This window comes from Pyrgilauda ruficollis, unplaced genomic scaffold, assembly GCF_017590135.1.
Source record: "Pyrgilauda ruficollis isolate IOZ18807 unplaced genomic scaffold, ASM1759013v1 scaffold60, whole genome shotgun sequence".
Classification (NCBI taxonomy): Eukaryota; Metazoa; Chordata; class Aves; order Passeriformes; family Passeridae; genus Pyrgilauda; species Pyrgilauda ruficollis.
The window spans coordinates 4,632,076-4,658,162 of record NW_024527711.1 but is presented as its reverse complement, the minus strand read 5'-3'; the positions used below and the strand labels follow the sequence as shown (position 1 = coordinate 4,658,162).

The following is a 26,087-nucleotide window of genomic DNA, read 5'->3' as shown; positions in this document are numbered from 1 at the left end:
GCTCAGATCCTCCAGAAAGGACCAATATATTTTACAACCTGCAGGTATGAATCCCTTCCAATTCCAGGTATTTTATAATTTCTATCAATTTACTGCCTTGCCAGGACATCAATTAGGAAAGGTAAGAAAGACAAGAGGTTAGAGTAGCAACTTTTAGGTTACCCTGAAAGGCATCTCAAACACACTTGCTACATTTTGTAGGGTTAATTTCTGAGTAACGTTGATGTCCTAAGACGTGAAAGAAAAGGAACAACTAGGAGCTAATTAACGAGGGCCAGTCCAGCCTTCTTATTTTCTTCCGCCACTGACAAGGCTACTTGCTGTTTGAGACCCTTGATGAGCGAAGAATTTGGGTCTCAGTAGCTTTGCTTGTTTTAGATTTTTAAATGGCATGTGAGCTGAGGAGAAATGCATCAACCATCATTCTGTTAGCAATTGTTTTCCACATGCATTTGTTTTAGTGGTAGAAAGTAATAGATTAAGATATGAAGTCTCTGCCATTTGGTAGAGATTTCCCAGCATCACCATCCCTGGAAGTGCTCAGAAGGTACTGCATGTGGTACCTAAGGACATGGTTTAGTGGAGAACATGATGGTGCTGGGTTAATGGTTGGACTCAGTGACCTTAGAGTATTTTCCAGCCTTAATGATTCTCTGACACTAAGAAGTAACGTGGAGTCACATGGCCCATGCGTAACATCGGTCTTTTGGCCCACCATTGTTGTCTTTAGTAAATGGCTGCACATCTTCATGGTACTTTGACATGTCAGTATTAGCTGACCTCTTGTAAACAGAGATACCATACACTACATCTGAATTTTATCACCTTCTGTCGTACAATATTACATTTTATCTTTACACTTTCTCTGCTTTATCTGGAAAAGGCCTAAACTAGCGGGCTGTCATTAACGGACCTAGTTATTACATGGAAAGAGAAAAAGCATCTACTAAATCTTTCCTGTTAAAAGTGAGGACAGACTGAGAAGATGTGTTACAAAAAGACTGACTAAAGTTTGCAGCATCACCATCCCTTACCTCCAGAGGCAGAGCACGTGTTAAAAGCCAGCAGTAAAGCTCTGAGACACTGTGGATTTATCAGCTGAACGGAGAGGGAATACAACAGTATTTTTCATTATCAATCTGAAATTAAGAATATGAAAATTTCCAAAACTTCTAAGGAGCAAACAATAGTAATTATCCCCCATTTTATTTATGTAAGAGTCAAGCACCAGCATTTAGGTCATCTGGCCAAGGTCACCAACTGTAGCCAGCCACGAGTTTTTTGACTTGTGTTGACTCCCACTGCACCGCTTACTACATAATACAGACCTTGCAGTCATAGATTCTGAGCTAATGCCAATCATGCATTTAAAGCACTATGCCAGCTATTCCATCTCTCTTGGGGGCTTTTTTCTAAATTTATATGGCAGGACTGAGAAACAAACAAAACTTTTAACCCTTCAAATTCTGGTGTTTTCCAAACTGCCATCAAACTGAATTTTTATGTCAAGTGTGTACACTGGGGCTGGTGGACCTCAAAACCTCAACCCAACTGACTCTTAAAGAACTGTGACAGTCTTTCATACAAAGCTCTTCATAGCGAGGTTCCTTCTGTGCCATAACTGCCTGTCACATTACCTTTACTACCAAGAATGTGCACTATGGGCTTGGTCCTGCTGTTAAGACACATGGTTAAGGACCGCCCTCCCTTGAACAAATACCCTACTACTTTGCACCCAGGTACACTGGGGAAGCAACTTCAAAGGATACACCATGGCTTATACACACACAGCAAGAAGCTGCATGATCCTCTCATGTCATATTTCAAGTATCATTTTTCATAAAAATCATGCTGTATCCACAAAAACCAGTTTTTCCTCTAAATTACTGACTCAAATATTTTTTAACGTGATCCTTTCTCTTTTACTCAGAGCCTCAAAAGCTTCCACCCAAAATACCTGAAGCCATCATTGCTTTAGCTGAAGAATTTGTTGGGGTCACATGATGGTTTGAAAGCTGTGGTTGAGATTAATAGTGTGTTACAATAAACACAGTGAATAATGCAAAGCACAGAAACTACAGAGGAGGAAGTGGGGGGGGATACATCTTCTGAGGCTATGCAGTTATTGGATGTTTAGTTTGAAAGAACACACAGGTCAGAGTGAGACTTCTGGCATCTTCTCCCTTACAAATTAATCACCAGTTCACAATGACCAGCAAATTTCAGCTTATAAATAAAGTTTAAAGCCCCCAGGTCCTCATTTAAAAATGGAGACATATGGCTTGCAAACAGCTAATGGAACAAGCCTTCCCAAAGTTTGAGCTCATTCCCAACTGAGAGATCCATTTCACAGTAATAACACAACGCAGCCATGAGTACATGAGCTTCAGACTTCCTTCCTGTATTTTGTAAGACTCTGCACTTCCACAGCAGCTTTTATCTGGTGAGTGGAAAAAGTTCTGATGAACATCAGTTATGACTTTTCAAAGTGTAGAAGGCACTGCAGGAACTGAGAACATACACAGACCCTCAGCCATACAGCCTTCAGCTCAGAGATGATACTTACCCAGAAACAAAAAGTTCAATGTTGTGCACGGAAAAATCTGAAAAGATTTAGAAAAAAGATTAGCTTACTCTCTGAAACCTGATGTCTGCAAGTTTAGAGCCACAGGTCTCTTCTTGTCTACTTGTTGAACATAGTGTAAACCATGTCTAGCTGCAGTAATATCATACAAATAAGAAAACAGTTCAGAAGGACACCGAATCCTAGGGTTTGCTATAGCTCTCATTTGCAACTGAGAAAACTGAGGTTTAAGTTTTGTATCTGAGAAGCCTGTGGCAGAAATCAGAAGGCTGAATTCCTAGTACTCACTCCAGTCTCTAGACAACTCTGCCTTCAATGTTTTGTTCTTCTAAAGCTGCCCTGAAAGCATTTTTTCCACACAGAATCTACTGCTTTGGGGGCTTTGTTTCATGTTAGTCACAAATCTCTCAGTATGACCTGAGGTAGACCAAAACACTGGCAGTCCTGCAGTGAAAAAGCATCTAATAGGCCATAAATTAATGTTTCATTTCCTTTAATACTGTAATGATTAATTCCTTCTTCAGAGCACGATTTTGTTGTACATTTGATAGTTACACTATACAGAAAGAAACGGGGTTTTTTAACGTCAAGAAGGATCAAAGCCAGAATGCTGCTATTTTTGTTTGTGCTCTTGTAGCTTGACTCTTCAAAAGGGTTTTTTCTCCCCAATTTTGTAAAAAGGTAAAAAAATCCATCTCAGATGAGAACTTGCACAGCTTGTCAAGTTTAGACCAACAGTGATTTTTTTTTTGCAGACATAAACCCCTGAAAGTAGGGGTTTCTAATGGAAATGCTGACATAACCTTAACTATACCAATGCCGCGTAATCTCAGGTTACCAGGAATATTTCTGCTGCCAATTCCATTTAACAAGTCTGAATGCATATAATTTGTTCCAGTTGTCTTTCCTTGGAGTGGAGCTCCTTTGTGCACACTTTCCAATGTGGCTTGCATTAAAAGACAGGAAAAAAAATCTCCTACTCCTATGTAAATTCATATACATACTGATATGGCTTTATCACAGCTAAAAAGCTATAAATCTGCTGTAACTGATTCAGTGTGTTCCTTAGCCTGGAAAGGTGACTTGTTTCATTGCTGCCCTTCACTGAATGTGACAATCATAACTTTGCTTTATTCTTCCTGAGATATTTATTCCTTGCAAAAAAACCTCCCAAAAGCCCCCGAACTGCCTCTCTGTGTATTCATACTATCCTCTCCTGACCAAGGGTCCCCCTGTTTGAGCCAAAAGGATTTGAGTTGGGTCAGGATTTGCCCCTGGCTATGCTAGGAATCTAATCCAAATGCCTCCCACTGATACCAGCGATAAGAATCTAGTCCTAGAGCAAATTATTTGCTTCTCACCTTTGGCTCATCCTGAAGCCAAACAATTGCCAGGTTAAACAAATATTCTCAGGATGCAAAGTAAATTCATGAAGCAAGAGCTTAAGGGACAGCAATGTATGTGGGCACTTCTAGAGCCTCATGTCCTCTGAAAATCTGCAGCTCTGACTGCACACTGACATCTCTCTGATCTTTCCTCCTAGAAGGAAGAGAGAAACAGGAGGAACAAAAACTCAACAGGACAGCTCCACTGCCCAGTGAATAAGAACAGAAATAATTCATGATCTGATCCTTCTCACAGCTGCCAGTTGACAGCTTCTTACTTGATCTTCAGGGTCTAAGAGGCAATAGCTGATGCCTGGAAACTCAAAACCTCAACCTTGTTGTCATCTTTACATCAGAGGTAAATTCAGAGGAATGATGTGAGAACAAATTTTCAAATACATATGTGAATTTTTGGAAGGTTTCAGTAGAGTTTGAGTAGACATCAACTGTGAAAATCAAGCCAAAATGGTCATCTCCACACTAACCCCTCAGGCTGCTGGGGATCCATAGTCAAGGCACAGCTCTAGCCACAATGAGTGCAAAAAGAGAAATCTCCTCAGGATAACTCAAACCCTGGTGGTTTGAAATGTCTCTATCTAAATTGAAAGTTTGTGGTTAATAAGTTTCTTGTTTAGTTTTTTGCCTAAAATTAAAAGAGATTAATTAAGGTTATAGTTTCTCAGGCTGAATTCTGAGCACGTTCCAAATTAGAGGATAAATTAATTGAAAAATTATGTAAAACTGATTTTCAAGATGCTTTTTTCGAAGCACCTTATCTAATCATCACGACTGTTTAAAAAATATAATTTTACTAAAGAATATTTTTAAAAGTACTGTTAAATTAAACATCTTTTAAACCTTTCCTCTGCTTAGGATGTTTTTACTAAATTTCTGTAGTGTTGGGGAGGAGAGGAGGGGGAGGAGGGTGATGATGCTAAAGAAGTTTTAATAGGAAATGAAATAACAAAGAATATTTAAAACTTTTTAAAAGGCACTTGGAAATAGATTGTCTATATCTTCCAATTCCTGTTTCCCTTCTGTAATTATGAATTACCATTATGAGTAACACTGACTGCTAATGGACTCTGCAAATCTCTGATAAAGGATGCAGAGATTAATTGCTATTCTTACTTAACACAGTTGCTTGAGTAGTAAAAAAGAAGAAACAGAAAGCACTGTGCAAGGACAAAACACAGCAAGAGAATAGATCCTCTGTTCACAAGCTTTTTTGGAAAGAAAAATGAAAGCCTTCCATAAAAGAAAACGGAATTTAATTGGAATTCATTGTTAGTTTTTAGATGAGAAAAATATCAATTATTCAGATTACATTATCAAAGTTTCTTTTGCTCTCCTCAGTCAGATTCCTGAAAATTCTCCACTTCTAAGACGCCTCACATGATACTATTCCTTCTTCAAAATCCTTTAATATTCAGAATCTTTTGGCCTCCCTGCTGCAGTTTGATCTCTCTGTACTTTCAGTCCTGGTGCTGTAAACACCTAGCCCTGTGCTTGAGCAGGACTCCTACAGGAGAGCTGCTGTTTCTGAATTTGGACCCAAAGACCAGAGGAGCGCTGCCTGATGCAGAGCAGGCTGATGCTGCATTCAGCCTGTCAGCTGGTCACACCGGGCTGCTCAACGAGTCTGACAACAGCCGGCGCTGTGTGGCAGCCTCTGCAGCACCAACCACAGCATGGATACAAGAGAAATAAACTCTGAGCACTCACAGACAGATTAAAAACTTTCAGCAGAAAGTGCCCTGTGTTCAAGAAGATGACTTCCCTCTAGATCCTGAGGAAATCCAGCCATAAGCAGCAGCAGTGGCACATGATCTGGTCAGTTACTGTAAATTGCGAGAAATGCACCATTTATATAAAATTGAACTATTTGGCAAAAAAACATAAGGCTATAGGAGGTCCCAGCAGCTTTTTTACAAAGTATTTATCTTCTCAAATATGGGCCAAATCATTGAATAAATGGTGGGAAGTTCTTACTGAATGATAGGAAAGGGAGGTAAATTACAAACTGATTGTATTTAACAGCTGAAGTCTTGCTTTTCAAAGCTCAAAAAAAAAAAACTTTAAAGAAAGAGGTTATAAATCAGGAAAATCAGGATGCCCAGATTTAGTCAGAAATGAAAATGAAAATCTTTGGGGGATTTACTGCTTCAAATTGTCCAGCACTCCAAACAAAAAAAAAAAAAAAAAAAAAAAAAGTGGCAAAACCAATACAAGAATCTTTATTAACTACGTGACCATGGATTTTGTTGGTCAAGCAGCTCATTCATGCAGATCCCACTGTGCAGAAGATACACAGTGTGGCTGCTGGGGGTAAACTGATCCTGATGTGGTCTATTTTCCACCAAAATCATGGATCACAGAGAAATTGCATGTCTCCCACGATCTAACCTTAGAACATTTATGTATGTACTCAACACGGATTTCCCTCCTTGTCCACTGCCAATGCAACCAGTGCCGAGGTAAAGGCTGCACCATTCATGCCCATGCTTTATGCAACTTTTAACCCTCTTCTTGGAATTCAAAGTGTAATAATACTGAGAATCATGCCTGCCTTTCCCCTTTCCCTCTCTCTCCAGTGTCACTTTGGGTGACTGGCATCATGCCCTCCACTGCTGCTTCTTCTGTGAAAATTGCCCTTAGTGGTAGAAAAGGTGCAAAACTGGTTAAGCAGTGGAAGTTTTTGTAATAGGGATGTATTTGAGGGAGAAACCAAAGAAACTGGGGTACATATATTCAGAGGTGGGTGATAAGATTCCAAACTGTATTAGGTATTTCCCAGAGAGACTTTAGTAGATGTTACCTCCAGTGTCACTAAAGTAAAGTAATTTCTAGAGAGAGTCAGTTTTAGATATTCTTGCAATTTTCTGGTATTGCTTTACTTTCGTTATATAGATAAATTCCATGCTCTGGTCTCAAATATTGTGTTAGTATTTGAAAATACTAAAATGCCCCAAACCAGAGGTGATTTGGGATTTTGTGGCTCTCATGTGCAGAGGCTGTTTCAAGTGACTGTATCCAGCCTTCCTGTCTGCCTGATACAATCAGCTTAAGAGAAACACACCAGACCCCACCAATGACAAAAGCACACTTCTCATGGAACGCCTGCTGACTGATGGAGGAGCTGGAGGAAGCCACGCATTTTGGCTTTGACTATGAGGCAACACAACCAGTTTGGAACTTGGATGCCAGCTTTCCACAGATTTCATATATCTTTCCAAATCTGTTCTTTGTCACTCTGTACAACAGCCATTTCCCTACCTCAGAGACGTACCTGCTAATGTCCCCAGTGCCACAGCTGTGGATGCTGAAGGGACATGGGCAGCAATGGTCAGACTGATGTGCTCCTCTTGAACACCATTCCCTACAGATGCTTCATTTTTCTAAATGTATTTTTCATGTCATTTACTGGTTCAAATGGAAGAAAGCTGCTGCTAATGAGCTAAGCACCCACATCCACAGCCCTCCTTGGCTAGTGCTCACCATCCCTCAGCTGGCCAAGATCCTTCCTACAGCCCCACTTGTTCATGCGTCTTCTCTCATACCCTTGTCAGGGACTGCCCGTTCTGATCCAGCACAGCAGTTGTTAAGTTTCTCAGTACAACCAGATTAAAGATCGGATGCCTTCAGACAGTTCTGGCTTCTCCCGAGTCCTATACATATATACCTACACACCAGTATAATAAGAAACCTGAAAAACTAATTAGTGTTTCTTAATGTCCACCAAGATACCGCAAGTCAGCTAACTTTTCAAACAGTGCTGAAATCCTAAAATCAGGAAATTTTAAGGTTTCTGAACAGAAACATCCTGAGATGTTTCAGAGAGACAGCGCTGTTTAGTCTGTGGAAGGGAAGGCGTGTGACCTTTGATGCTAAAATGGGGATTATAAGGAAGATGAAGAGAGACTTTTTACAAGTGCTTGTACTCATAGGGCAAGGGAAAAGGGTTTTTAACTGAAAGAGGATAGATTTATATTTCATATAAGGAAGGAATTATTTATTATGAGAATGACAAAGCACTGAAACAGGTTCCCCAGAGAAGCTGTGGCTGCCCTACCCCTGGAAGTGTTCAAGGCCAGGCTGGAAGGGGCTCTGAGCAGCCTGGTCTAGTGGAAGGTGTCCCTGCCCATGGCAGGGGTTTGGAACAAGGCGATGATTAAAGGCCCTTCCAATCCAAAGCATTCTAGGATTCTATGAAATTGAGATATTTACACCTTAGTTACTTTGGGTAATTTTAGGTAAAGTAAAAAGCCTTCTGGACTTGACATATATAAAAAGAAAAAATGAAAAGGTCCAAGTCTGAAAAATTTGTTTTTCCTTAAAATCATGTACCTGCTGATATTATAGGTAAAATAAAAATTTGGACTTTCAATGCTCAAAATTACTTAGAAATAAAGAAAATTAAACCATGGTTAGTAACGCATCTATCACAAAACTTAAAGCCCTAAAAGATGCTCATGTATTTATATACATATTAGCTGGTTCCAGTCTGCATTTGAAAGTTTAGGTGGACGTTTTTCTGGAAGCATAAAAATAATATCATGGACAATATTACCTTTCTGGAATGAAAGGAACTTAGATAAAGAATAGCCTACTGTATATTCAAAAAGTAGCATGTTTCTTAAGTTCCATGTGCATTATATTTGCAATTTACATGGGGATTTGTATCAGTGCTGCTGCTCCCTGGGTGTTACTTACTTTGGATGGACTTCTCTAAGGCTGAGTTTACACAGCTGTGGTAGGAAAACCTAGCCACAATCAATTAAAAAGTGCAACACAAATCCTTTGAACAGCATTCTCAGGCTGTCCTGCTGTTGAGACAGCTACTATTCTCCAAGAACGAGTGCTCTAACTGTATTAAACTTAGTCCTAAGCAAAATAAGCTTTTACTAATTTTCACCATTTAAGGAACATAAAGACCTGCCTTTGTCATTTAAAATTTAAGCTGACTAAGCCTCATAGAAACAGAACATTAAAGAACTAAAGCAATTAAATCCATTTACGGAGGTCAGAAGAGTCTCTGGGTTTTAGGCATGATGGGCTTGTATGGTCTGTGCTTGTCATTCATGCGAACTTTTAGATTATGGGTTGATAGGTACCAAGTAAGTCACCTCTGTTTTCCTCTTGGTAGCAGAGTGACACTGAGCTGATCTTAGCAGGTCACCAGTGTCCTGCCATTACCTGCACTTCTGATTACTGAACAACTGGAATAAGCAGGCAAATGAGACCCTAGATGCCTTGTCTTTGTGTGGGACATATTTATTACCAACCTACTGAATCCTGCACACAAAGAAAGTCTCAGGGAATGTAGTATGTCTACAGGCTGATGCAAAAAGCACTGAGGGGAAAAAAAAAAGGATAAATAAGCAGGCTGCTGAAAAGCCTGAAGTCTAACTAACTCACCAGCACATTGATAATACAATAATGTGGTCAACCCACTGTAGACTTTGAACAAGGCTTTTCTGGTTTTCAGCTAATAGTAAAAGAAGAGATTAAGGTTTTTAATTTCTCTTGCTCTTTCTTCCCTCTTTTTACCTGGAGGGTGTGCATGTATGTGTACATATGTATTTCCTAAATGAGCAAAGAGAAAGTACAAACATATACATTATGATGTGGAAATCATGAGGTGGAGTGTGATTTAGGTTTTATTTCCAACAACAGGGTAATTGACATTATTTCAGATTTCCATGTTCTGTGACTGCAAGCAGTCAGATGTGTGTGTGTTATAGGGTGGGAGGGGAAGGGGGAAGCTGAACAGAGGATATGAATTTTAATCAGTTTCCTGAATGAATACAACACTGTATTTCCCCCCACTCTCCTTAGGATGACAATTCAGAGTAGATAACCTTCTCCTTTGAAAAACCTTGAAAGGAAAGTTTGTTTTTACCATAACAAATGCAACAAAAGAAGAGGGAAGCTGGGAAAGGGAGAGGGCGGACAAATTAAATGTCAAACTTTCTCTCCTTACTTGAAGATAACAGCATACTAGGAAACCTTCTTAGAAGCTTAACATAAACGCAGTTAAGCTGTTGCCAGCTGCAGTAAACCTCTCTCTCACCTTTCTTTCTCTCTTTCAAGATATCTTTGAATGCCTTCTCCTTCATCATAAATCAGACCTGTGAGCAATTATCGCTCAAGCCGGATGGCAGCGGCCTGAGTGGCCATTGCTATTCCACTGCTGTAATCTGCACTTCGTCAGGTTACACTACCCTTGATGAAATTTCACATTTCTTTGCCAATGAGTGTTACCTCTCTGTTTATGACTCACTGTCTTTGCAACAGAGAACTGTGAATTTCGTTCCTCTCCTTGTAATTTGCTTAAGCATCGTGGACCATCCGGCGGTGCTCAGCACCCTCAGCAACCCATCGGGGAGTCTCAGAGCATCCCAATAGGATGTGGTTCTGATGCTGTTCCTCAAACACTTCCCCTGGGGGCATATCCCAGCGCCTCGGAGGGAGACTGGACACAGACACCCTCCTCTGGGATGGTGTCGATGCCACTGTCAACTATCACAGGAACTCTTCGTGTTTGTCACCCCCTTTCCTATCCATGCTGCCCTGGGGCGACAGGTTCCTCTCAAGTTCCGGCCCCGCCAGCCCCCAGGCTGCACCTTGCCGCCCTCACAGAGAAGGGGAAAGCGCTTTGGCCAGTTTTTCAGCCAGGAGTTAATAAAATAAAAAAGCCAAATCACCCCGAAATTCCAGCCCCGCAAAAGGGAGCGGGCTCCAGCCTCCAAGCCAGGCCAAGTCAGGGAGCGCTGCCCGGGTACCGAGCGGGGCTCACGTCCCGCACCGCCGCCACCGCGCGGCACCCAGCACGGACCTCCAACCTTTGCCAGGCAACTTTTACCTTTTTAAATAAAACCCCCAAACCAACCCAAAGAGCACACCCGCTCTCCCAACCATCCTACATCCCCGCGCACGGCTGTCAAGACGGGCATGAAAAAGCAGGCACAAAGAGAGAGAGAGAGAGAGAGAGAAAGAGAGAGCGAGAAAGTCACTCACCGTTGGCGGCGGCACAGAGGTTTCCAGAGCCACTTTGAACTAAGAATGACTGAGGGACAAACTCTTCCTCAGAGTCCGAGCCCGCGGCCGCCCGGGCCGCGCCGTCGCCCAGCGACCGCCCCGGGCCCTCATTGGCCGGCGGCGAGGGGAGAGGGGAGGGGGACTGCGAGCGGGGGGTGGAGGAGGCGGACGAACAGGGCAGGGGGGGACCTGCGGGCCACAGACACACACACAGAGAAGGGAGGGGAGAAAAAAACACAGAAAGAAATAAAATGAACAAAAAAACCACGGCAAAACACGGACAGAGAGACAATAAAAGTCGAGCCGGGGCACGAGGGAAGGCCACCTGCCCCAGCGGGGCAGCCCTGCCTGAGGGGCGGCCGACTGCACGTATCTGACCCCATTACCTGCTGCCCCTCGGGCTGTTACTGTCCTTTAAAACTCCTATCTTCCTAATATCCATCCTTTAAAACTCGCATCCCTCAGGTTTTCTGTTGGGCTCTTCGGTTTGGTTTGGTTTTGTTAAGGTTTTGACATTGGCGAGAGCCCCTGATCCGAGATGCGCTTTGTTCCCACGACGTGGGCGCTCACTGTCAATGAGTCGTACTCACTGATGCGGCCGCGCTCTGTCTTACTAACGGGAAAGCTTCGCCCGACGTATTGTGAGGTGAATTATTTCAGATTCCATGTGAAAAGTGTAAAGTCCTTCTGGGGATTGGTTTAACAACTCCCTTCCCTCTAGTTTATAAAGCAAACGGCGCAAGACCTCCACCGTGCAGGCAAGAGGTGGAGGAAAGGTGCGGACACCGCTGTGTGGGGTAGAAGCCCCTCAGCAAACAACCACGCTGATAACAGAGCAGAAGCACAGGTCAGACCAGCTAATTTCGTTGATTAAATGATGAAAACCACAACAAATCGGGTTCTAAGATCACATTTTACATAGAGCTGTGCCTGACTGAGGAAGAGCTTCTACTGACTGCAAGAAAATTGAATCAGGTACATGTAGGTTAAGTAGATCCAATTGGAAATATCTTACTGTAAGCAATTAATGGTTATCAGGGTCTTATTCCAATCATATTTTAAAACAAAACTGGTAAATCAGAAGTGCCAGACTGGCTAAACGAACTATCAGGCAAATAGGAGGTCAGATATGTGCAGTACATCAATAAAAACAGGGGGAATATGAACACAGACATATAATACAGGACAATGCATTTAAACATGAACTTTTCCCCTTGCTACATTTGATCTGAAAGTTATAATGATTAATCTCTCACATTTTCCCAAATACTGAAATTTTATCATGCAAAATCCATCAAAATAAAAGAACAGTCAGCACAAGAAAATCATCAAACTTTAAAAATCATATTTTTCTATAAAAACACATTTTGAACACAGCATAGCTCACAAAATAGCTGTACAATATTTCTTACTAAACACAACATAAACACTTTAGAAATAGACAAAACAATAAAGTGGGTTTAACATTTAAATTCCCCAAAGCTGGTTCTGCATATATATTTCCTTCCACCCTGGTCATTAGTTTTTCTCATCATAAACCCCTGGATGTCAGCTCCTTGGCATATGGCAGTCTTATAAATTGCCAATTATAATCAGAGAAGAAATTGTGGCATCAGAAGCAAACCCTGGGATCCAAGGAAAATACTGGACTGTACCTGTGCTTAGACACTTGTCACCTGAAGGAGAAAAGCCAGTGTTGGTTGGGAGCCTACACTCCCTTGTGTGAACAGCAGCCTGTGCAGCATGCAGACCAAGAGCCAAAACTGAGCCCTGTGTGTATTGTTATGATCAGCAGTGCAGTTGTCTGGATCGCCTTTCTGACAACCCTCCAGACAGAGTTCCTCCTTTAGGAATGCAGCTTTTAAGGAATCTGCAGCCCACTTCACACTCCCTGACCCTTTTTATCGTGCCAAGGCTGTAACCTTCCCATTGTGCTAACTAGTGGTAGGAGCTGGAGACAGACAGGAAGAAAAAGGAGCACGTGCAAGTGGATGAGCACTGCTTTCCTTGTCACAGTCCCTGACATGAAAAGTGAGATTCAGCTCTAATTCTGATCTGCTTTTGAAGAAGCAAAGTACACTCTGCGTCATCCTCTTTGTGGCATTAGAGATTTGATGAGCCCTGACATGTAACAAAGTTTAAATCAGGACTTTGATTTGCTATGCTTTCATTACAAAACAGGGTGACATGTATTTCTAATCCTGTATAGTAGTCAGAGGCTGAATTTTAGTGTGATGGTGACTGAAATGGAAAAGAAGTGTAAAATCAATGTCCTCCTATAGTCCCATACAGTTTTTCAGTGTACTTTGTAAGGAGAGGACACATTTTTCCAGCCATTGAGTAAGACAATCTAGATTAAAAATTTATTTCAAGCCTATGATTCATTTACACAAACACCAGTGAAATGCATAAAAGGGAGGTTAATGGGGTGGCTACCCGACCAAAAACAAAAGTGGACAATTACAGTAAAGCCCCAAAGCTCTCCCTGTGTTTTGTTTAGACAGTATGCTCGGCATAACTATACATGAATTCTGTAGTCTGGACATAAAGAACAGGAGCAGAATGAGCTGAATTTGGAATTGTAACTCTAAAAGCAAAATGTCAGTGCTTTTGTCAGTCCACATCAGAAAGTTTCTGCCATTTCCACATGGTTGCAAGTTGTTGGGAGTTTCTTTTGGTAAGAGCTTTCCCCATCTCCCAGTATGGCAGTTTTGTCAAGAATAAAAGAAAAAACATAAATTAAAAAAAACCAAAACCTTTTTAATGGCAACTTTGGGTTTTAATCAACTACACCATTGCAGAGCGCACATGAGGAGATCCCATGGGTTTTCATGGTCGTTATGTGCACTTCCAGCAGTGCATGAGCTGACCTTTACAAGGGCAGATTCCCTAGGAATTGTGCATACTAACCACTCAAGGCTGTGCTGCTATGAAGGGCACCAGCACATACCACCGTGCTCTGTCGAAAATTGCCTTTTGGGCATGAATGATGGGGTGGATTCAAAAGGAGATTTTGCCAGTTACTGGATGGAAGGTGTGCACTAGGCAGCTCTGCTGACAACACCAGTTATAAAATGCACGGGAAGCAAAGTGATACCTTCCTTTTTAGCAATTCAACAAGGCTGCAAGGCAAGCATGTGTTAAGTTGTGGATCCTTTAAGAGAACTGCCTCTTTTTTTTCCTTCTTGGACAGAAAACCAAGAATTAAATTTGACCTTTTCACAAAAATTAAACCAAGGGAGAGACGAAAGCTACAAGTTTGTTTCCTTCTCAGACAAGTATCTCATTGAATTTACTGCAACTGCAAGTCCAAGTAAAACAAGCCCGTAAACTTTCATTCCAGCTGCCAGAGCAAAATTTCTAATTGATTAGAGCAAAATGAATTTGCAGCAATACTGGGTTGCCATGGAACCTGAGCAAGTAGGACAAGTTACTTTGCAGAATGTGCTGTTTCTCCTTCAAAAATACAAAACAGAAGGACGAGATAGCACATTCATTATGTACAGTCTTGCAATTTGGAACTTAAGTCAAAGAAAAATAAAACAGATTCCAAGTATGGTCCCCTTGGCATCAATTTGTAACAATCTTATATATCCACTTGCAGTGAACAGTCAAAATTATGTTCTTTGGACTTGAGGCAGGAATAATAGCCATTGAATCTCTCTATATGAATGATGTGATACTAGCACACATTCTGAGGAAAAGAGAACAGAACCTTCTATTTTATCTGTGTGCCAGTATTTCAGATTAAAATTTAAAAAAATCAGGGGAAGATATGTTGCAGTGTCTGGTCGATTTATGAAAGTACTTAGGAAACACAAACTTTGGAAACAGGTTACTACAAAGAATCTGTTTCTCAACTTAACCGAGGAACTCTGCAATATTCAGGCAACTGCTTTAAATTTAGGGAAGAGACAAGCAGAGCAGACCCTAAAAAGTCAGGGGAAAGTAACACAAACAATAAACACGCCTTCATTTTATGCTGCACATTTGGCTGTAATATTTAAGAATTACTTTATCTCTCACAGGATTTGGCATTCAGAGATCAAGAGCTGATTTAAAACGGGTGTATTCATGCTAGTGTGAATAGAAGAGCTGCCAGCAATACAGAACATTCACAGAGATACTTCTAAAGAAGGTCAGTAAATTGTTTCATGGACTATATTCAGTGGATTATACTCATATGTTTGTAATTTGTCCCAAAAGAGGTGAAAAAGAGTGGATATATACAAAGGCTGACTTCTCACAGAGCTGAAATGACAAGGCAACAGGATTTAACAGTGTTCAATACACCCAGAATGGTATTATCTGTGATCAATAAGTAAGTAGTATCAGCTTTTTTCACCTGGTAACTTCTTCATCCAAGAACCTTTAAGGGCTTTACAAGCATTGGGTATGTAAACTTTGAAATACCGTTACCAGATCTGTTGGGATCTGTTATCAGATTAGCTGATACAATGGTCAGAGGGCTGGAACACTTGTGCTAGGAAGACAGGCTGAGAGTGTTGGAGTTGTTAAGCAGGGAGAAAAGAAGATTCTGTGGAGATCTTCCAGCAGCTTTCCAGTACTTAAAGGAAGCTTGTAAAAAAGGGAGTGCGACTTTTTTCACAGGCGGATAGTGATAGAACAAGAAGTAAGAGTCTTAAACTAAAAGAGAAGAGATTTAGATTAGATACTGGGAAGAAACTTTTCCCTGTGAGGGTGGTGAGGCACTAGCACAGGTAGCCCAGAGAAGCTGGGGATCCTCCATCCCTGGAAGTGTTCAAGGCGAGGCTGGACAGAATTTTGAACAATCTGTTCTAGTGGAAGGTGTCCCTGCCGTGGGAAGGGGGTGTGGGACTAGATGATCTCTAAGGTCCCTTATACCCCAAACCATTCTGGGGAACAGACTTACATTTCTGACAGATAAGGAAACTGAGGCGCAGAGATGTGTAATAGTTTGATTCAAAATTCTGTCATTTCCTGTACTTCCACGTTCTATCTCTAGCCACTGGAACAGTCTAAAAGGCTGTTGTCACACTCAAAATATTCTTAATTAGTTGGATTCGCACCATAAAGAAACAACAGGCATGGGCAGAAGTACTGTGATTGCGATTACCTCAGTACAACAACTGCAGTAGCTCTCACATAAGAATGTTGGCATTAAGTCCTATCACTGACATTGCCTTTGTACCACCTTAAAATAGGCAAGTCTTTAACCGAGGTTAGAACTGGTGCACCAATGATGTTAAGGACCACTACAAACAAAAGACATCACAATATAGCTCTGGCCTTTAAAATGAGGCTTTGCTTTGTGGGTTCACAGGAAGGCTGTGTAAATGATAGCAGAGTGTATTCTGTAGTGTGCTGGCTGAGTTTATTATCCTGTCAAAGGAAAGAGAGTGCAAACAGACAAACTTCTTTTAACTTTTTTTTTATGTCTTCCCTTACTTACACAGGAGTTTTGAGTGATCTGTACTGACACTGATGTGAAATATTATTGATCAATATTAATTTGTAGCTAGTCTTGTGCTGGAGAAAACCATGACCTGCCTAAATAACCCTTAGGTACCTCTGTATGATGAAGAAAATAAATTAATAGTTAAGTCTAACACTCAGGCAGTTTCATCTCAGAGTGCATCTGATTGATTAAAACCCCACAAGCATGAAGCAGTCCTGCAGAGCTGAGATCTTGTGTGAGAGCTGTCCTTGCAAAGTAGCAAGCAGGGTGGGCACCAGGACATCCCTGATTGCTGACAGACTGGACAAAGTGGAAAGGACAGCACCTTGCCTGCACAGCAGTGTTTGGTTCCCTGCAGAATATAAAAGGCAGTGATTTGCTCCACTGGTATTTCAGGGCATCAGAGATCCAGCTGGACTGAGGAGAGTGGGAGAATAGCTGCCACTTTGCTTTTCAAAGTGAAGGGGAATGTATATGAAGATGAGCCCAGCTTATCATGTTAGAAGAGTGGTTTAACATCCAGAAGCTTCACTCCTTCAGAGATGGAGAAAAAAGGAATTTTGCTAAGGGACAAACAGCATTCATGTCTTTCTCATGGCAGTGTATCGAGCCTTTCCAGTGAACAGCATAATATACCTCTGGAAAAAGGGCGAGCTGAACTAGCTGTCTGGTAAAATGTGTCAGTGAATCATAGGAGTAAGGAATTGTTGCGCAGATTTATTGCTACTCTTTAACAATAGGTGGTCACAACATTCTTAGTTCAACAGGCAATATATATCTTGTGTTTAGAATTGATTAAAAAAGCAGTCCTGAAAAACTACTTTTAGTTATTTATATTTCCTGAATTTCCACCTGCACTTATGTTTATTTCAGTTAATTTAATTTTGTGTATTTGATTTATAGCTTTAAAGCCAGAGGGGAAAAAGAATGAAACAAAGGGGACAAATGAATATCATCTTAACAAGAAAAACCTGGGCAGCTGCCATGTCACTAAAATTAAGAAATGAGTAGTTGTGCCTAGAAAATGAGAAATAATCACATGTCCTGTATGAAGACTGGCATACTGGGGGTGGGGAAAGGGCCATGTGAGGTTAAGAAGAAATTAATAAATTCACCTGGGCTGAAGTGGAGCATGAAGAACACATGTTACATGGACTTCACCCGCCTTGTGGGTGATTTGTGCTGCTCTTCCAAATTGTGTTTTCCCCCTCCACTATGCTGTGAAGATAGGCAATGATTTTCTTTAGCCATTTACTAGCATAGTGTATTTTCTGTTGGGGAAGTCAAGAAGTCAACGTCAGCAGGGCTTGGAAACATTCTTATTTGTACAGAGCAGACTTTGGTTAGACTCTCCTCTGGACAGAAAACCTCTAGACTGGCAGCAGCTCTGTGAGGAATGAAATACTGGGATATAAAAGCATCACAGCTGAATGCCTGTTTACCTGCCTCTGTCCCAGCACAGATCTGGAGCGAGTGTTTGGGTCTTATGCAATTATCCCAAATGAAGCAGAAGGTAGAAAGGGACAAGAAACAAGGCAGACCTCAGATCTCCTTTTCCCCAGGAGAGGTTACTAACCTGACCCAAAACAGCAGAAAGCAATTATTGATTGAGCAAGACGGAGAGTAGCAGGGAGAAAATTGCTCCCTTCTGAAGTGCAGTTCCTCCATGGCTTGGGGTGCTCTGGAGCAGCACAGCCACACTTAGAATTTTTTGCCAACAGAAGAAAATAATACAGCAGATTTTGAGAAAATTACACGGGCAATTGCCTGAGCCGGATACTCAACTTGCTCATTTGTAGGCACAACAGTAGAAACAGATTGTGTAAGTTAACTACATGATTTTCTACAAGACACATCACCAAGGCTCAAATCGTGCTGCTATTTAAAAGCACAAACAGGTAACATAATTTCCAAATATGTGGGAGATTTCTTGTATCTTTTTCAAAATCAAAGAAGTAAGGATCAAGAAAGAAAGACTTTCTTTTGATAGAGACAATATAAACAATCCTAATCACCACAGAATATTTATATCATGCCTTGTGAAATATTTATGCAAGTAATTCACATCATCTAAAGTTTTAAGGAAAATGCGACCCCCTATTTATGGCTCAGCATTACAAATGCTTCTGCAGCTTTACTCAAACCCAACTTGTAAAAGAATAATGTAATCAGTAAGCAGTCTCATGAGCTGCCCGTGAAGTGGCCTCTCTCAGTCTGACACTAATGCTCTATCTGATCCAAACACCCAATATAAAGTATGAAGTTCTCTGCAAATGATTACATGCAAATCTCCTAAAAGGTCCATTTTCCTGTATTTGATCACCAATCTGTAGGCTTTATAGAAATTGCTTTCTCTAAGCTTAGTGCTAACAAAATGGTTTACACTAGCCTTGGAGAACTCTCCCTGATAGGCTTGGTCAAAGCAAAGAACTTGTACATGCTCCTGCTACCCCAGCAGGAAAGAGCTATTATACATAGGCTACTGCAAGGCTTTTTCACCTGCCCTAGCAAATAAAATTTACAGAAATGTCTTGCAGGATGGTTGGCAGTAATTTTCTAAAATTAACTTTAAAGTAATGCTAGAGGAGACAAAATTATGGAGTGCTAGAAACCAGCCAAAATCACGTGATGTTAGAGCCCATCTACCAGACAGCAAAACTAATTCATCCTACAGCCAAAGCACCAAAAAATCCACAGGTTCAGCTCATGATCAGTGACACACTCTGCAACTGTCCTGGCCCCTGGGGATGGGTTCTAACACATATGTGTAAAACAGTACATGATGAGGCAAACTATGCTGTTAAGGAAGAAAATGTCTATTTCCACTTGTTAACTAGATAATCACAAATAAGCATCTCTTGAAAGGAATGAAGGTTGTGGTTGTTAAGAGAAATCCAAGACTTGCTTGGGGAAACAGAAGGATCATGTGACATTGTGCAACATAATCACTATAGTGTCTCCCTACAGTCAGAGTGGGGAGACACTGTAGACACTTTATCTTCCAAAAGTCACTTTTTCTGTCTCCAGTTTGAGTTGGAATGTCTCATTTCTCTTCATTACCTATACAGCGAACCTTGGTGATCCTTACTTGTGCATAAGTGAAAGTGTCATGAACCTTGGGCTTAATGTCTAGAATCTGCCTGAAGGTAAGGCAATCTCACTGAGATGCTTTTGGCAGTGACAGTTTGGATTGTTCCATAATACAAATCTGTAATTGACCCATCATATGTGCACACTTGACATTTCCCTCCCAAGCTCATAGACAAAGGTGCTGTACAGTACAGTAGCAGTGGAACTGACGATTAAGCATACAGGCAGCTGGAGATAAAAGTTTCAGGAAGGAAAATTCTGATGCAAGGATATTTTATGTTTCTCTTGGGAAAAAGCATAATCTGCCTTAGTAAGTACAGTCCAAAGAAAATGTAACAGCTGCAGGTTCTGGCAAAGGGGTAATAAAGTATAGTGCAGTGAGATCCTACCTGTCTATGCATAAGTGTTCTGGGGAGGAAATTTGGGGTGACTCAAATGATGCCTGAATAAAGAGATTTTATCTGTTCCAATTACTGTTAAGATCACTTTTGACTTTGAATTTCTGCACTACATAAAACTAATTAACTTGCTCAGCCTCTAACACTTACTCGGGCAGTCTCCTCCTAATCCCAGTCTTTATCCCCAAGAGGGTTGGAGGCTTGCATCCTTGAAGTTGTATGGGAGCTTTTTTCCAGTCACTGTTGTTACATTCTAGCCAAGCTCCCTAATTTTTGGAGGACTTTTTTTACAGTGCATGATTTCAAAGTAAGCAAACAGCCCTTCCTGCAACATCTAAGAGTCATGGTTCTGAAGATCACTTTCTTTCTTCAGCTGAGAAAGAGGTCAAGGCAATTTGTGCTGAAAGACTCTTCTTAGATGAACTTTTAAAGGGATCTGATTAAGAAGAAAGGTTACTTTCCATCACACTGTATGTGAGCTTGCCCTGGGGATATGGAGTTGAAGACAATGGAAAGTGTGAGGCTCCTGCAGAAGGGGAAGCAGGATGACTGCTCCAGGACAGTGCTGAGACTTGGTCCATGTGCTCCAGACACCAGGAGCAGAGCATGGTGCTGTGTTCAAGGGGCTGCAGCCCTGCTAACACTTGTGCTCAGCACTGTGCTGCCATGTGCAGCCTGCAGCACCTCTATGGCTGATGTCTGCACCCAGGCTGACAGTGGGTGTTAAAGAATCCTTTCCGACTTACTCTGAGAGTAACTCCCCACTCTGTAACCTGGGGAAGAACTCTTTCAGACCTGTCTGATCTGATCCTTATGTGTCAGACTCTCATTTGGCATCCACCTCATATTCCTGAATGCATCTGAAGATTGCACATACCCTGTGCCTGTCACAAACTCATTAAATGTGCTCATTAAAAACCAGACCTATCCTGCATCTTCAAGCAATTTCAATCAGTTTTGTCTATTTATTCTGCAGGCTTTTCAAGACATGGACTCCTTCTCCTTGTGTGCATGTGAGGCATGCAAAACTGCAGGACTTTGATCTTGTGTTTAGCCATTAGGTGTTCTTGCAAAGCAAGCTGTAAGAGTAAAGAAGCTGTCTGTGCTCAAGTAGTTGTAATTATTGTGGAGCAGAGCAGTTCAGTGTTCTGTAGGGAGGCAGAGGCTGAGAGTTTCCCTTTGCTATAGTCTGCAGAGAGGACAAGTGCTGTGTTTCCAGGGAGGTCCAAGTGGAGATCACACACTTACTGAGAAAGCTGCTAGGAAGATGTGCACTCCTCACTGCTCTATTCCAAAGTTTCACCTTATAAACTTGACTTCAGCTTTGTCTTCCCAGAAAACTTTCTGAATTTTTGCTGATGCGAATGTATCTGAATCTGAGGCTATGCATCTGTAGGGCTGCTCTTCTCTCCTGGGAAAGATTGCTATTTTATGGTGTTGCTCAAGAAGGTAATGCAGGAATATGACAATACTGAGCCAGGAAAAAACAGTGTTCGACCAAAAGTTGTGACTTGCTTTACATTTGTTTCAGTCTTAGAACAACTCAGAAACTAAACACTAACAGCCACCCACAAGAAGAAAAGAAATGGATCAAGAGGAATTTTCAGGTCATTGACTGACATTTTAAGTCCCAAAACATGGGAAAAATCCTTTTCCCTCCAAAATAATTTATGTATTTCAGCAGACAACAGAACAACTTGCAATGCAACAGCAAAAATTCAGGAAGTTTGAGACACCACTGATGTTATTTTTTTCTCCAAAGCATTGATTAATATCTTTAAAGCTGCAATTTAAATGCCTCAATCGTGGCTTTACTGACGTTTGCCCTGTAAGAAACTTTCGCTTTTGTTCAGTTCCCTGCTCAGTGGAAAAGATTAAATTTTTCAAGTGACTATAAAAAGATTGGACCCAAATGATGATTTTCTGGATGGAGGGAAGGTAATGGTAATTCAATACACATTGCAGGCACATCAGAATTATTTAAAAATTCCAGTAGTTCAGAGAAGAGTGGCTATAAGCAGTAAAGCTAAATACAGAGAGAATAATACCTGGTCTCATTCACTGAATGGTCTCTCTATCTCTCATTTCTCCCATCCTCTGTCTGTTTTTCAGAGGGATAGTTAAAGGAATTAATTCGTACTCAGGAAAAAACTCTTAAAAAGATGAGAGCAGTATTAGAAAATAATTCAGTTCTTGGAAATAAGGCACCTGAGCCCGTGTGAAAATGTGCTGCTGGTTTTGCTATAACAGAACACACTACTGGTCCACCTCGTATACCTGTCCCTTTCCCATCATTGGCTAATTGCAGCCATGCAGTGCTCCCATAAAACAGTTTATTACACCCAATGTTATAGGGGGAAAACTCTTTCTGACACTGCCTAGTAACCAAAGCTAGGCAAGGAACAAGATGGCTAAGATACCTTATTTTTCCCTGAATGTTGAAACAGTATGTGCTATATATTCCAAATCATTGGTAATTATTTCCCTCAGGCTATTTGCCCCCAAACTATCATGTAACAGGTAGCTTTGCATGCTTGTTATGAAACATTCCATGCTTTTCTTTTTTAAATGCAATGGTTTTTGTCATGGTAAAATGCTAATGGGAGAAGAGAATCCTTAAGTTTTGGGTGATAAACAGCCCTTACTGGTTTTGGCCATCGCTGAAGTGGTTATTCACTATAGCATAGAATCCCTGCTATAACAAGTCTAACTTTACATTCCTGATCAATTAGTCTGGCCAGCCTGACCCAGAGTTTTGCAGGTCTAACAATGCCCACTCTCAGATGGGCTTCTGTTATACTGCACTCCTCAGTAGGCTGATGAGCAGACTATATAACATCATGGTCTCTTTTATCTCTAATTTTGATGATTACCTGCCTGACCTTTTTGGCAGGCTTGACCTTCTGTACGCAATTCAATAGTTTATACAGCTCTTTTATTTCCTATGATTCCTTTAGAACCAAAGATCCTGATCTGCAAGCAGCATGCATACCCATCTGCCTTTCATCAGTCCACATGTGTGTCAGCCAAATGCCTATGAGTGGACAAGCTCTGACTAAACAGCACTTGAGGCACTTCTGCAGACATTACAGCACTTCCACCACCCTTTGTGAGCCACCCTGGCTTCAGTTTTGTCCTAATTTTTACCTTTAGGCTATCTGTGTCTGCATTCATATGAGCTATGTTTTCCCCATACTCTTTTAAATTTTGGTTTAGCAACACTTATATACACAGAAAAGATGCTCTTTTTTCTCACAATATTTCGAGTGATGCTTTTAATTTACAAAAAAAAAACAACATAAGAACAAGCATAAAAAAAACCCCAAACTCTTGAAAAGTCTAGAAGTAGAAAAGTCTTTTCAAAATATATGACTTTTTGATTCTATATATGATCAGTTACTTTGGGTTCATAAAGTGTGAAAATCAAAGGAGACAGCAAAATAAATGTAAATAATTCTGGGGAGATTCCTGAGGTTGTGGATGATCAGTAAACTTGATCACTTCTAAGGGTTACCCAGTTGTGGAGGCTTCTGTGCTTACTAAGTGTCTTGCTACTTAACCTGCTGGTTCCTTGATTTTTAACATTAAAAAGAGTATTACCAGAGAGAGAAGCCTGTCTGTTGCACAACCCTGATGAGCTAAAGAGCCCTCTTATATTCTCAAAAAACTGAAAAGTCACTAATACCACTCAAACTGAGTGGAGCCTAGAATCAAGGCTTCCCACTTCCTGGGGAAAGGTTCCAATTCCTAAATTGTTTTAGAAGAGATCAGTGTTATCATCGCAGATCATCAGAAGATGGCCTGAAGGACTGACACTCAAATGTTTCCTATTAGTTGCACTGGAAGACTTTAAGAAATTCTTGTAGGAAAAAACATAGGAGATACTCAAGCTTCCTGTGCCCTGTCCAGGTGGGAAGGAATTCCATATGATGGGTTGATTAGAACTTCCCCTGCTTTTATTCAAGGCCATCTACTTTCTTCCACTTCTACTTACACACACAAAAACCAAAATTTGGATGGCTTTTAGTGTATAGACTGGTTTTCTCCCAAATTGCTTGGGACCCGATTTCCCAAATTTCACTAGATTTCTTGGACTCCTAAGCTATGTGTGATTAAAGGTGCATAAAAGCCACAATTTGCAGATCTTAGTCCTTAGAGGAAAGAACCTAAATTCACGTTTTCTTTCTTAAACTGAAATGCTGAAGTCATCAAGTGAGAGGCCCTGACACAAAGCACATCAGGGTTTTCTTGTCATTTTGGAGTTGATTTCTTTCATAGCTGCAGAGAACCAAGAGCTTATGGTGAAGACAGTAAGAAGTTTTTGGTGTTTTTATTTCTATAATCAAACAGTGGTACGCCTAAGAGGCAATGCTTGAAGTTTTTAACAGACATAATCATAAACAGAGAATATTCCCAAATATATCTCAAACTATCAAGAGTTACCTGCACACAGACTTTGTACAGAAAGGAGGAGTTGTATTTTTAATGTTCTTGGCAGAGCAAAGCTACTGTCTATTGCTGTGCCTTTGGGCATAAACTAACCCACCACATGCTCATGGGAAAACAATACACATTTGGAGATGCTTTAAGAAAAACAAAAGCTCATTGCTCCCTGTCACAGTTTATACAGAAGCTACAATAAAACTCATTTACGTTTGTCCATTCTAACCATGGTAAAGGTAAAGGTGCTGCTGACAAACTGTTCTGCATCTGAAGGTTCCTGAAGGCATTCCTTATCTAAGGCTATTTCAAAGGCAGCTCTGCTTGGATCTGTCTGCTGATCCACAATAACTGTGCTGTCTTCTGGTTTTTCTTTTTTATCCTTTCCTTTCTCTTTACGTTTTCTTATATGCTGAAGCTGATACAAAGATAAATGTGAAAAGGCATGACATTTCCTTTTTGCTAGAAGCTCATGACTTTTATTATGCGTGTCCCCAAAGGTAGCTTAACCAGCACCTGGTGCTATTTGAGTGTTTCAGCCTTCAAGTCAATGAAAGAAGAGTCTCTGGAACCGGGGAGCAGTAAAGCTATTCAGAATCAAAATGGTCATTCTGGTGTGAATATTAAAAGTTCCCTCTCACACACAAATGCACACACACAGACAAAAGGGTTCAGATAGCCATTGTTCTGTGCCATTCACCCTGCAAAAATATACACACTTTGTTACAAATTCTTAGAAATTCCTTTAAACTTGCACTTAGCTGTGAAGTCTGCTGTTTCTGTTTCAGATTTGAAGAAAGCTTGTCCACTTTTTCCAAGTACATCACTTCTAAGAAAAGATTCTACATGTGCTTGTGTTTTCTTGACTAACTTGTCAGATTATCACATCTACAAAAATCCACCAGTAGGCTGATATTTCAAGGTCTGAAATGGCATACAGATATTTGATAGCTTATTTTGAGGAATAACTTTCTATTACACCATTGGTTTTATAATTGTATTGGTAACATAATCATGTAAAGCTCTTCTGGTAGTAGAGCACCAAACAGATTTCTCCACATCGTTCTAGTTTTGGTGGGGGACACTGACATCCAGTAATACAAAGATGTGAAAACATGACGTGAATTACATGAAAGAAACCTAGTATTTAAAACATAAGAAAATCTAACACAGGTCTCAAGCAGCACAGATAAAAAGAAAAGGTCAGCAATCTGAATTGGTCCATTTATAGACAGATCCATAGTTTTTATGTAGATTTAATTTCTGAGCTTTGCTGTACCCTGTCACTGACGCCATCCACGTGAACATGTACATATAGGCAACAGGAGCAAAGGCTGTTAGGACTACTTGGAACAAATGATGACCTGAAGTCTGAAAACACACATTGCACTGTGTCACTAGAAGTTAAATCTGCTGCAAGCAGAATGGGGAAGACCACCAGGAACTAATAGAGAAAACTTACAGCATATAGGGAAGAGACAAAAAGACGTGAGGGTTTTGTATGGCATTGCAACATAAGATACACAGAAAGAGAACTGGTGAAATAATGGTAATGAACTTGGCCATTGGACCCACAGGATGAGAAAGTATAGCTGTGCAAAAGACTTTCCATCTCAATAAAAAACATGTATGTTCAGAAAATGTTTCATGGGAAAACCCTTCAGCTGCTGTAACTTGTGAGTTAAGTCAGGTAGGAGAACTGAGATTGG

At 40.8% G+C, this 26,087-nt stretch overlaps 1 protein-coding gene across 1 annotated transcript in view; it reads right to left on the bottom strand.

Annotated features, from left to right (window-relative positions):
- TENM4 (teneurin transmembrane protein 4) overlaps window positions 1-26,087 on the bottom strand; it is a 589,520-nt gene that overhangs the window by 243,272 nt on the left and 320,161 nt on the right. The window contains exon 6 of the mRNA XM_041483687.1: window positions 10,990-11,199. Within this exon, the coding sequence (XP_041339621.1) occupies window positions 10,990-11,199 (210 nt within the window). The remainder of the gene's footprint in view (window positions 1-10,989; window positions 11,200-26,087) is intronic.